General features: G+C 38.1%; 1 protein-coding gene across 1 annotated transcript; it reads left to right on the forward strand.

Moving 5' to 3' along the window:
- Positions 1 to 1,218: 1,218 nt before the first annotated feature.
- LOC137035042 (myosin heavy chain, fast skeletal muscle-like) lies at positions 1,219 to 11,497 on the forward strand. The gene is made up of 39 exons (XM_067408288.1): positions 1,219 to 1,437; positions 1,527 to 1,670; positions 1,747 to 1,903; positions 2,276 to 2,303; positions 2,412 to 2,526; positions 2,687 to 2,779; positions 2,870 to 2,933; positions 3,027 to 3,125; positions 3,202 to 3,305; positions 3,393 to 3,531; positions 3,678 to 3,796; positions 3,878 to 4,027; positions 4,100 to 4,270; positions 4,362 to 4,662; positions 4,791 to 4,864; positions 5,053 to 5,140; positions 5,259 to 5,376; positions 5,465 to 5,588; positions 5,692 to 5,828; positions 6,118 to 6,373; positions 6,464 to 6,706; positions 6,817 to 6,993; positions 7,078 to 7,223; positions 7,315 to 7,405; positions 7,493 to 7,882; positions 7,972 to 8,098; positions 8,376 to 8,494; positions 8,581 to 8,777; positions 8,861 to 9,044; positions 9,152 to 9,317; positions 9,429 to 9,553; positions 9,657 to 9,965; positions 10,087 to 10,290; positions 10,376 to 10,501; positions 10,589 to 10,759; positions 10,897 to 11,001; positions 11,078 to 11,173; positions 11,255 to 11,386; positions 11,477 to 11,497. Exons 1-39 carry the CDS (start codon positions 1,231 to 1,233, stop codon positions 11,495 to 11,497), a joined length of 5,817 nt encoding a protein of 1,938 aa, XP_067264389.1. The 5' UTR covers positions 1,219 to 1,230.
- The last annotated feature ends 1,969 nt before the right edge of the window (positions 11,498 to 13,466 follow it).

Consider the following 13,466-nt stretch of genomic DNA (forward strand, 5'->3'; position numbering starts at 1 on the left):
GATTTAACTAACCAATATATGTAGGTTACCAAAATCTTTTTATTCACTGACCTGCTATAACCCATTAGCTGAAATCATTGAGGTTGGTTAGCAGTAATGGTCTATATGACTAGTATTTTGAATTTATTTTTATTATAGAGAATCTTATCTTATGTCAATAAGTCTTGTCAAACAATACACACTGAGATACAAGGAGGCATTACAAATTATTCCAAGTGTTGCCTCTGTTTCACATGTCACGTTAAATGTAATATTAAATCTGTTCACCCTTTCAATTTCAAAAGTGAATTTCATTAATTTTGTATCTTGCATATTTAAGCAAACTACTGAGGTTAAACTCTTTTTAACAAGCTATCCTAAAGTGTTAGTTATTTCCAGTTATTTTATTCTATTCCCAACTATGGATGCAACCAAACGGTCCAGTTTCTTTACTCAAATTTTAGCCATATTTGGTCTTAGCCATATTTAACTTCTGCATTGCTTGCAAAGCAAGTACAGTATAAGAGCAAGGGGACAACTGGAGACCTTTGCGTTCGGAAGACCAGCCAAGATTGCTTGTGGTGAGACAAAACTTTCATTTCTTTTTCAAGATGTACACAGTTTAAAAAAATGCTGCCATCTTATTTGATAACCTCTATCAATGGTTTGTAATTCAGTTTGTGTATTCGTCTTTTAAAGACATAAGTTGCTAATATTTTTATAATGTAGTTTTTAAAAATGAAAAAGCACGGTTTTAATGTATAATATCTTACTGTTTATTACAGTGTTTCAGACATTCATCAGAACTTGTGGCAGTGTGGTAAGTTAAACATGCTAAATTAAACTAAAGACATTTTAAGAGAAAAACAAGCATACTGAAAAATGCATTAGTGTTCTAGCCATGTGTAGAAATACACACACATTTTATATAATTAATATACATGTTTTACTACAGGACTCCTCAAAACTTGCCCTGTTTACTTCAAACTCTGATCAGACCTACCATTAATTCTCTACTCTGAAGACTTTGATTACCTTGCTCAGGTGTCTTTGATTTGTTTTGGAGCTAAACTCTGCAGGGCATGGCCCTCCAGGGCTGGATTTGAGGAAACCCTGCTTTACTATATCCCTTGTTTTACTTATAGTCCCTTATTTTACTTATAGTAGAAAAATAGTGATCAAATGCCTGTCAGTTTTCCCTGTTTACCTACGGTTATGACAATCTTTAAATTCCAGAAGTAAGCCGCCACCATGAGTACGGACGCGGAGATGGCCGTTTATGGCAAGGCTGCCATTTACCTTCGTAAGCCTGAGAAGGAGAGAATTGAGGCTCAGAACAAACCATTTGATGCCAAGACTGCCTGCTATGTGGCTGATGACAAAGAGTTGTACCTCAAGGGAACAATCAAGAGCAAAGATGGTGGCAAAGTCACAGTTGAATTGCTTGACACTAAGGAGGTGAGTTTTAATTTCCATTTCATGTAGATGCTCATTAAATTAATTATTACAATGTTTTCTTTTATATCTAATATCTAATTTATTTCTAGGAGAGAGTTGCTAAGGAACAAGATGTCTACCCAATGAATCCTCCCAAGTTTGACAAGATTGAGGACATGGCCATGATGACCCATCTCAATGAAGCCTCTGTGCTGTATAACCTCAAAGAGCGTTATGCTGCATGGATGATCTACGTAGGTTCTGAAACAACATAAAAATGCAATTAAGTTAATATTGTCTGTTGTAGCAATCTGACCATTGCTCTTTCAGACCTACTCTGGACTCTTCTGTGCGACTGTGAACCCCTACAAGTGGCTCCCAGTGTATGATGCAGAAGTGGTGTCTGCTTACAGAGGCAAAAAGCGTATGGAGGCCCCACCCCACATCTTTTCAGTCTCTGACAACGCCTATCAGTTCATGTTGACTGGTAAGACATTATTTCTGAGATATGAATTATATATGTTGAAATTCACATTCTTAGGCCTGGTTTCACAGACAGGGCTTAGCCTAAGCCAGGATTAGGCATTTAATATAGGGCATGTAGTTCAATAAGGGCATTTAAGTAGCTTTTATAATCTAAGAAAAAAAAAAAGAAAAAGAAAAAAAAAACATTATTGGTGTGCATCTTTAGACAAAACAATGGTACTGAAATATTTTAAGATATGTCCGTACAAGTTGCTTTCAGTTATAACAGTTCAAACATGCATTTTAGTCTAGGACTAGCTTAAGCTGTCTGTGAAACCAGAGGATAGTTTTTTATAAAACAATTGCTAAAACATTATTATCTTTGAATTAACAGACAGAGAGAACCAGTCTGTCCTGATTACGTATGTATCAAGCTTACTATTGGAGTTGTTGAGAACAGTTATATTTTTCTCTTATGTAACTTCCTCATGTCTTTTAAATCTTCTGTTTTCTAATCTCTCATAAACCAGTGGAGAATCCGGTGCTGGAAAGACTGTGAACACCAAACGTGTCATCCAGTACTTTGCCACAATTGCAGTGGGAGGTGGTGAAAAGAAGAAAGAGCAGACTCCCGGCAAAATGCAGGTATATGAGATATAAAAACGTCAAATATATTATTATGAAATATATAGTTCAAATTCATAACAATCATCTCCCACAATATATGATATGTGAATTTGTGAAATGCCTGAAAACAGTGTTTAGACATTAAACAAAATAACTGAAAACCCTTCAAACATCACAGGGCTCTCTTGAGGACCAGATCATTGCTGCCAACCCTCTGCTTGAGGCTTATGGTAATGCCAAGACTGTGAGAAATGACAACTCCTCTCGTTTTGTAAGTATATATATATATTTATATTTATACATTTATACAGAATTGTTTATAAAGACATTATTTATGTATCATTCTATTTTGTTTAAACAGGGTAAATTCATCAGAATTCACTTCGGTACATCTGGAAAACTGGCTAGTGCTGACATTGAGACATGTAGGTGGACACGATTTCATTGATAAATCCTGCACATTTGTCTTTGTCTGTCACTCTTCAGATGATTGTGACTCAAGTACATTCTCTCAACAGATCTGCTGGAGAAGTCTAGAGTGTCATTCCAGCTTCCAGATGAGAGAGGCTACCACATCTTCTACCAGATGATGACCAACCATAAGCCTGAGCTGATTGGTAGGTGCACATTTTACATTCAGTGTTTCAGATAATATTGTAAAACGCTCTTTCATAAATGCTGTTTATTTTACAGAAATGACGCTCATCACCACCAACCCCTATGACTTCCCCATGTGCAGTCAGGGTCAGATCACAGTGGCCAGCATTGATGATAAAGAGGAGCTGGTTGCTACTGATGTGAGTCATTCCTGTTTGAATATTTGCATATTCTATTTAACTATAGCAGAATATATCCTAGAGCTAATTCTTTTCTGTAATTTTCAGTCTGCTATTGACATTCTGGGCTTTAGTAATGAGGAGAAGATGAGCATCTACAAGTTCACTGGAGCTGTGCTTCATCATGGTAACATGAAGTTCAAGCAGAAGCAGCGTGAGGAGCAGGCTGAGCCTGACGGCACAGAGGGTGAGACTAAATAGTACTAATGTGTGTCAAAACATGCTTTGAATTGACATATCCTTGTTTCTATTTTTACAAATGAAAGGATGGTTTTAGTTTTCAAAAGAAGAAAAGGGATGTTTTTTTTTTTTTTTTTTAATATTTCATTTTAGAGGCTGACAAAGTTGCCTACCTTCTGGGTCTGAACTCTGCTGATATGCTGAAGGCTTTGTGCTACCCCAGAGTCAAAGTCGGAAATGAGTTTGTGACCAAAGGCCAGACCGTGCCACAGGTACAGTAAAATAGTACAACCTTAAAATCTGGCTAATTATTTCAGAAGCAGAATTAAATATAAACTCTATTCAACTTACAGGTGTACAACTCTGTTAACGCCTTGGCCAAATCTGTCTATGAGAGGATGTTCTTGTGGATGGTCATTCGTATCAACCAGATGTTGGACACAAAACAACAAAGAAATTTCTTCATTGGTGTGCTGGATATTGCTGGCTTTGAGATCTTTGATGTAAGAATTGTATCTCCTTTTTGATGGCACATTGAGTGATATTCAGTAGTAAATGGTTGTTTCTTCCTCCAGTTCAACAGCATGGAGCAGCTGTGCATCAACTTCACCAATGAGAAACTGCAACAGTTTTTCAACCACCACATGTTTGTGCTGGAACAAGAGGAATACAAGAAGGAGGGCATTGTTTGGGAGTTCATTGACTTCGGCATGGACTTGGCTGCTTGCATTGAGCTCATTGAGAAGGTTTTTAATGGTTTATGAATTTGTTTATTTTCAATATCTATTCTCAAAATCTGATAATTTTTGGTAATAAACAACATTCTTTTATAAACAGCCCATGGGTATCTTCTCCATCCTTGAAGAGGAGTGCATGTTCCCGAAGGCTACAGACACTTCCTTCAAGAACAAGCTGTATGATCAGCATCTTGGCAAAAACAATGCTTTCCAGAAACCAAAGCCTGCCAAAGGCAAGGCTGAAGCTCACTTCTCCCTGGTTCACTATGCCGGAACTGTGGACTACAACATTGCTGGCTGGTTGGACAAGAACAAGGATCCACTGAATGAATCTGTTCTGCAGCTGTACCAGAAGTCTTCTGTCAAACTGCTGGCTACTCTCTACCCACCTGTTGTTGAGGGTAAAAAAAAACACTAGTGTTAACATGATTATGTACATCATTTTAACCCAAATCTGATTCAGTTTTGCACTCTTTTCTTGTTATTACATTATACATATGTGTGTTCATTTATCTTTTTATCTGAATAGAGAGTGGTGGCGGCGGCAAGAAGGGAGGCAAGAAGAAGGGTGGCTCCATGCAGACTGTGTCTTCTCAGTTCAGAGTATGTCTTTGTTAGACAAAATGTGAATAATAATGCAACTGAAAGGACTTAAGAAGTACTGTACTATACACGAGCTTGCTTGACTCTAGGTCAGAAAGTAATATAAAAAATAATAATTCATAAAAAATAAAACATCAACAACTGAGAGAATGTGAGTAAGAATGCTGAATCTTTTTATGATTGAACAGGAAAACTTGGGCAAGCTCATGACCAACTTGAGGAGCACTCACCCTCACTTTGTGCGTTGTCTGATTCCCAATGAGTCCAAGACTCCAGGTAAAGTAATAAAGGGCTCACATATATTCTCATATTAACATATTAATTATTTTATGTTAATGTATATAATAAGGAAAATGTAAATCTATCAAGCTCATGATGTAAACTGTTATTATAGGTCTCATGGAGAACTTCCTGGTTATCCACCAGCTGAGGTGTAACGGTGTACTGGAGGGTATCAGAATCTGCAGAAAGGGCTTCCCCAGCAGAATCCTCTATGGTGACTTCAAGCAGAGGTAAATGGGACTACATGAAAATTCCATTTCCTGAGGCTCTTTATTAGAAGATATGAAGCATTTTGTTAAATCTTCCAATTCTCCACAGATACAAGGTGCTGAATGCCAGTGTTATCCCAGAGGGACAGTTTATTGATAATAAGAAGGCCTGTGAGAAACTCCTGGGATCCATCGACATTGATCATGACCAGTACAGATTTGGACACACAAAGGTTCATATTCAGCTTTACAACTTTCACTGATTCAGTGATCATGATCATTTAACTTTTAGAGGTAAATCAATATCTTTTTTTTTACTGTTTTACATAAATTCAGGTGTTCTTCAAAGCTGGTCTTCTGGGTACTCTTGAGGAGATGCGTGATGAGAAACTGGCTGCTCTGGTCACAATGACTCAGGCTGCCTGCCGTGGATTCCTGATGAGGAGGGAGTTTGTGAAAATGACGGAGAGGAGGTGAGGGACATCATGGAATGAACAAAACTCTCTGATTTAACTATTTCAAATTTGAAAACAGTGATTCATAACCCACATTAATTCACAGTGTTAATGGGGTTATTAGTAAAAATATTTTGTATCAATGGCAAGCACATCTTCTTGTCAATTTGGCTTTTAAAGGTGTTTAAAAAAACTGTATTCAAATATGTTTGACCCATAAAGTAAAGAAAATATTTTGTAGACCAGTTTAAAAATAAGTGCATTTACCAGTAATTTCCACATTTAATCATCCAAATTGTTTCATCAGGGATGCAATTTACACCATCCAATACAACGTCCGCTCATTTATGAATGTCAAACACTGGCCATGGATGAAAGTTTACTACAAGATTAAGCCTCTGCTGAAGAGTGCCGAGACTGAGAAGGAGCTGGCAACCATGAAAGAGGACTTTGCAAAATGCAAAGAAGATCTTGCCAAGGCTGAAGCCAAAAAGAAGGAGCTTGAAGAGAAGATGGTATCACTGCTGCAAGAGAAAAATGATCTGCAGTTGCAAGTAGCATCTGTGAGTATTTTTACTTGAATTAACTGATCCGTGGCTCCATTAAATGAGCAATGTGGTTTCCAGTGATATGGCAACCTATTTTCTTAACAGGAATCTGAGAATCTCTCAGATGCTGAGGAGAGGTGTGAGGGTCTGATCAAGAGCAAAATCCAGCTTGAAGCTAAACTCAAAGAGACAACTGAGAGGCTGGAGGATGAGGAAGAAATCAATGCTGAACTGACAGCCAAAAAGAGGAAACTGGAGGATGAGTGCTCTGAGCTGAAGAAAGACATTGATGACCTGGAGCTCACCTTGGCTAAAGTGGAGAAGGAGAAACATGCCACTGAGAATAAGGTTGGAGACTGAGTTGCTTTAAGATTAGATTTCATCTCTGTCTTATATGTTGATATAAAAAAAATATGATTAGTAAAAAATAAGGTTATTTGAAACAAAAAATCTTACAGGTCAAGAACTTGACTGAGGAAATGGCAGCTCAGGATGAGAGTATTGCCAAGCTTACAAAAGAGAAGAAAGCCCTCCAAGAGGCACATCAGCAGACACTGGATGATCTCCAGGCTGAGGAGGACAAAGTCAACACCCTGACCAAATCCAAGACAAAACTTGAGCAGCAAGTTGATGATGTAAGTTGATTATGTAATAATGTTTATTCATCAAATTAACTATGATTTTGCTGTGAACATATTTTATATACCATTGTCCTGTAGCTTGAGGGTTCCCTTGAACAAGAGAAGAAGCTCCGCATGGACCTGGAGAGAGCCAAGAGAAAGCTTGAAGGAGACCTGAAATTAGCCCAAGAGTCCATCATGGACCTGGAGAATGACAAGCAGCAATCTGAAGAGAAAATAAAAAAGTAATTAAAGCATGAAATCTTTGAAAACATTGGACACTTTTGATGTGTTATTGTTTTTTTTTTCAAACTACTTCTTGTTGAACACCCACAGGAAAGACTTTGAAACAAGCCAGTTGCTCAGCAAGATAGAAGATGAACAATCTCTGGGTGCTCAACTCCAAAAGAAGATCAAGGAGCTTCAGGTATTTTGAGACTTTTTTTTCAAACATTACGATCATTATCATAAAATACAGATCACTAAAAATGTAATGAACTACTTTCCACCACAGGCTCGTATTGAGGAACTGGAGGAAGAGATCGAGGCTGAGCGTGCTGCTCGTGCCAAGGTTGAGAAGCAGAGAGCTGATCTCTCCAGGGAACTTGAGGAGATCAGTGAGAGGCTTGAGGAGGCTGGAGGAGCCACTGCTGCTCAGATCGAGATGAATAAGAAGCGTGAAGCTGAATTCCAGAAGCTGCGTCGTGACCTTGAAGAGTCCACCCTCCAGCATGAAGCTACAGCTGCTGCCCTACGCAAGAAGCAGGCAGACAGTGTGGCCGAGCTGGGAGAGCAAATCGACAACCTGCAGCGTGTCAAGCAGAAGCTTGAGAAGGAGAAGAGTGAATTCAAAATGGAGATTGATGATCTTTCCAGCAACATGGAAGCAGTTGCCAAAGCAAAGGTTGGGAATTGTTTCAAAAATTGTTCAAAAAGTAAATATAACAAATGTGGTTAAGATTCTTAAGAATCCAATGATATTTGTGTTTACAGGCTAATCTTGAGAAGATGTGCCGCACACTTGAGGACCAACTTAGTGAAATTAAGTCCAAGAATGATGAGAACAGTCGCCAGATAAATGACCTCAGCGCTCAAAGAGCAAGACTTCAAACTGAAAATGGTAAATAATAGCACAATATCTCAAAAATATCAAACAAAATGATACAGCATTTTATTTCCTCCACTAACAAATGCAGATATACAATTATGAGTAAATCACCATCCATGTCACATATTCATATGATCCTTTGACCTCATTCTCAATGCTCATTTATTATGTATTCATAAAATATATGATGATGTAATCTATTTCCCCAGCCAAATTTGTAGCAAATGCTTTTCTCATATTATTAAATGGTTTATTTTGAACTGAACTGACATGGTGAAAATTTGAACAGGTGAATTTGGCCGTCAGCTGGAGGAGAAGGAAGCTCTAGTTTCTCAGCTCACCAGAGGCAAACAAGCTTTCACTCAGCAAATTGAGGAGCTTAAGAGGCAGATTGAAGAAGAGGTTAAGGTAATACAGCATAATCAAAAAATACACATACTTGTCAATTACTATAGTGCAGAGACTAGCTAATATTATGTGACTTTGTCTCCTAGGCTAAGAACGCACTGGCCCATGCTGTACAGTCAGCTCGTCATGACTGTGACCTGCTCCGTGAGCAATTTGAGGAAGAGCAGGAGGCAAAGGCTGAGCTGCAGCGGGGAATGTCAAAGGCCAACAGCGAGGTTGCTCAATGGAGAACCAAATATGAAACTGATGCCATCCAGCGTACTGAGGAGCTTGAAGAGTCCAAGTATGTATATTATTGCATAATATTCCCAAAACTCACAGCTATTTTATAGATTAGAATTCAAAATTATGTGTATTACTTAACAGGAAGAAGCTGGCTCAGCGTCTGCAAGAGGCAGAGGAACAAATTGAGGCAGTGAACTCCAAATGTGCATCTCTGGAGAAGACCAAACAGAGACTCCAGGCTGAGGTGGAGGACCTCATGATTGATGTGGAGAGAGCCAATGGTTTGGCTGCTAACCTTGACAAGAAGCAGAGGAACTTTGACAAGGTAAACAATTTGAGTCATTATATGACATTCTCTTTGTAAAGTATAGCTAGAATGGGCTTTGTTAAACATGTTATAAACAAATCAATCCTGAAATATCTCCACCAAAGGTCCTGGCAGAATGGAAGCAGAAATATGAGGAAGGTCAGGCAGAGCTGGAAGGTGCCCAGAAAGAGGCTCGTTCACTCAGTACTGAGCTGTTCAAGATGAAGAACTCCTATGAGGAGAGTCTGGACCAGCTGGAGACCCTCAAGAGAGAGAACAAGAATCTGCAGCGTAAGAATGAAACCGTTATGTTAGACAAAAACTTCAAAGTCCTAATTCTAAATGATAATTAAAAAGTAAACACGTGATTATGATTATAGTTCAAAATTTTTTTTTTTATAGAGGAGATTTCAGATCTGACAGAGCAGTTAGGTGAGACTGGTAAGAGCATCCATGAGCTGGAAAAGTCCAAGAAGGCAGTGGAGACTGAGAAGGCAGAGATTCAGACCGCCCTGGAGGAGGCTGAAGTGAGTATCTGAAGATCAGTTTGGAATTCTTGCTAGAACCATTTTACTGTGTTGTTAATGCATATTTCCATTATGATATTAAAAGTTGTTTTATTTTTCATAGGGCACCCTGGAACATGAGGAGTCCAAGATTCTTCGTGTCCAGCTTGAGCTAAACCAGGTCAAGGGAGAGATTGACAGGAAGCTTGCAGAGAAGGATGAGGAGATGGAGCAGATCAAGAGGAACAGCCAGAGAGTCATTGAATCCATGCAGGGCACTCTGGACTCTGAAGTTAGGAGCAGGAATGATGCTCTGAGAATCAAGAAGAAGATGGAGGGAGACCTTAATGAGATGGAGGTTCAGCTGAGCCATGCCAATCGCCAGGCTGCTGAGGCCCAGAAACAGCTCAGGAACGTTCAGGGACAACTCAAGGTATGTGACTTCTCTTTGGCTTTGGGGTGCATTAGTATGTTTGTATAATCTAACTTTTGTTAGGTTATGGTCACCGGAAAGCACACTGAAAGCTTATTGTAAAGTTATTGTTTATGTTCAGGATGCCCAACTGCACCTTGATGATGCTGTGAGAGGACAGGAAGACATGAAGGAGCAGGTGGCCATGGTGGAGCGCAGAAACGCTCTGATGCAGTCTGAGATTGAGGAGTTGAGAGCTGCTCTGGAGCAGACAGAGAGAAGCCGCAAAGTGGCTGAACAAGAGCTGGTGGACGCCAGTGAGCGTGTTGGGCTGCTGCACTCTCAGGTAAGGGCACTTTGTTTTTATAATGAAATTAAGGAAATTAAGAAAATCATTTAAAATGTTCAAAATGTTGTTTTCCATTTTGTAGAACACAAGTCTCCTGAACACCAAGAAGAAGCTTGAGGCTGACCTTGTTCAGATCCAGAGTGAAGTTGATGACACTGTACAGGAAGCCAGAAATGCAGAGGAGAAGGCCAAGAAGGCCATCACTGATGTGAGCAACAGTAGCTGACAAATGTTTCAAAAGATGCTTGAATACTTGAAAAATGTGATCCAATCAAATTCTGTGTTCATGCAAAAGGCTGCAATGATGGCAGAAGAGCTGAAGAAAGAGCAGGACACCAGTTCTCACCTTGAGAGGATGAAGAAGAATCTGGAGGTCACAGTGAAGGACCTGCAGCACCGTCTGGATGAGGCTGAGAATCTGGCCATGAAGGGAGGAAAGAAACAACTCCAGAAACTGGAGTCTAGAGTAAGACTGCCTTTATTCTGATGCTCACCCGTATTCTGATGTTCATAGTCTTCATGTGGACAGTAAGAAGTGTCTAAACATCTCTAAACATTGTATTGGAGTGAACTGAGTTTGATAATATCTCCCACTTACTGTAGGTCCGTGAGCTTGAGACTGAAGTTGAGGCAGAGCAGAGACGTGGAGCTGATGCTGTTAAAGGTGTCCGCAAATATGAGAGGAGAGTCAAGGAGCTCACCTACCAGGTAAAAAATGTCTAGTAAAATTCTGGTCCCATTAATCAGATTTTGTTCAAGTCTGATCCATGTTCATTATCTGCAGACTGAGGAGGATAAGAAGAACCTCAACAGACTGCAGGATCTGGTTGACAAGCTTCAGCTGAAGGTCAAGGCTTACAAGAGACAGGCTGAAGAAGCTGTGAGTACTTCATTTGAGAACTATAAACACCTTGTGAACAATTATATTAAGTTCCTGATATAATTGTATGTGACTTTGCAGGAGGAACAAGCAAACACTCACCTGTCCAAGTTGAGGAAGGTACAGCATGAGCTGGAAGAGGCTGAGGAGCGTGCTGACATTTCTGAGTCTCAGGTCAACAAGCTCAGAGCCAAGAGCCGTGATGCTGGAAAGGTAATTTCTTTTTCTGATGCATGTATTTTGAAATTTAATGTTTTATTGTATGTACTAATTGTGTATTTTTTCACTCTTTTTTTTTTCAAGGGCAAAGAGGCAGCTGAGTGAAAAACTTAACATACCACATACATCTCTGAAACTGAAATAAACCTTGAAATTCAGCAGTTTTCTTTTGTTGTCATTTTTCTTGATTTATTTTTTTTCTCACTATTGTTTGTTGTGCTCTTACCATAGAATGCTTCCTGATAATCTATAACACTTGATAGATATGTATATGGCTTAACAACTAGATTATGAAATAGGCTCAATAGTCAGAACTTGATTTGGGCTTATATTTTTCTTTATATCTACATTAGCATTAAAATGTGTCAAAGAAGTCAAAATCAAAACTTCAACTTTTACAAATTTGTTAGCTATTGTGAACAGAATTCCCCTGATCAACTTACTGTGAATTTTAACATATCAGTCTGATATAGGGTTTTCAAAGGCACTGGGATATGTTAACTAGAGATTAAAGATCTAATATATAAACTATATATTAAAACCTATATATATTCTATCATAAAATCTAAACTAATTTTAATTATGAAACCCCAGACCAGACCAGACCATCCACTTGGGTATGTTCTATGTACAGTGTTATTTTTTGTTTTTTAATCTTTGCATACATATGTGTGTTTAAATTGCACCACAATACAGATCAGCACACATGGCAAAATTGTGTTTGTATTGAAAACATTTCTGAGCATTTGCAATTGTAAAGAATTAAATGAATATCTGCCTAATACTTGATGTACTATACTTTAAACCTAACCTGATGTTGTCCATATTTCCAAATGCATGAGATAATACAAAATACCTCTGAGTAAGGATGACAATGCTTTTGAAAGAAAGAATATGCAATAAACTAAGAAAGTATGTGTATTAGGTGTGAGAATAAAACATGAACCATGATTCATAGTATGTGTGAGAGGGGTTCAAATTACGGGATGATGATAAGGACGATGAAGGTCATTATTTGGTGATAATGATGACATGAACATTACGTCCTAATGTAATCTGTCAGTGATACATATTATTCTAATAGTCTGAAAGAAATGAATTGCCTTGTTGGTCACATGGATTCACCAATCGATGCCAAACTGGTCCAATGAAATATATAAGCTAACACTTTATTTGATGATGCAGCATAAGCTTTTGGAATATGACATGAAGACTCATGAGTTTAATAAAACAGGGTTAGTGTAAAAATGCAGTCATGTTTTGGTTGAACAAATAAATCAGCATCCAAAAGTCAAACCGACCTCAATTAGCAGCAGACATACTGTATGTGTTGTTCAAATATACAGCTAAGGTTAAAAAGAAAATAGAAAAGAAAAGTCGGGGGCAAGACTAAGAGAACAGAATTCTGTCACAGCAATGTCACTTGAAATCAGAAGAGATTTGCAAGCATTACAGACATCTGTCACTGTCAGGACAAGAGCATATAAGATTTGATCAATCTTGTCCATTGTTAAACCTTTATATCTTACAATCTTATAAGGTTATATGTATATAATTATTTTGAATTGAAACTAAAAACAAAATAAGACAGCCATGCAATTATTCTGGAGCCAACAGAACAGTCATTGTCCTAATATTGCAGTCCTACACAGTTTTTTTTTTTTAACTTATAAGGCACTGCAATAAATCTGATAATTGAGAGTGCCTGTCCATGGAATGCAAACTCATCAAGCAAAGCAATAAAATATCATAAATATATACATATGGCACTGTATATGTATCAGATTACAGCATGACACTGAATAAGTCAATAGAAAATATATATGATAAATATATAAATCCAGTCACACTGATTTGTTAATGCCAATAACAGTTTAATAAAAAGACCAGCCAATAATCTCATTATAATAGTTCAATTTATAGGGATTTAACTAACCAATATATGTAGGTTACCAAAATCTTTTTATTCACTGACCTGCTATAACCCATTAGCTGAAATCATTGAGGTTGGTTAGCAGTAATGGTCTATATGACTAGTATTTTGAATTTATTTTTATTATAGAGAATCTTATCT

This window comes from Chanodichthys erythropterus, chromosome 13 (assembly GCF_024489055.1).
Source record: "Chanodichthys erythropterus isolate Z2021 chromosome 13, ASM2448905v1, whole genome shotgun sequence".
In the NCBI taxonomy this organism is placed as follows: domain Eukaryota; kingdom Metazoa; phylum Chordata; class Actinopteri; order Cypriniformes; family Xenocyprididae; genus Chanodichthys; species Chanodichthys erythropterus.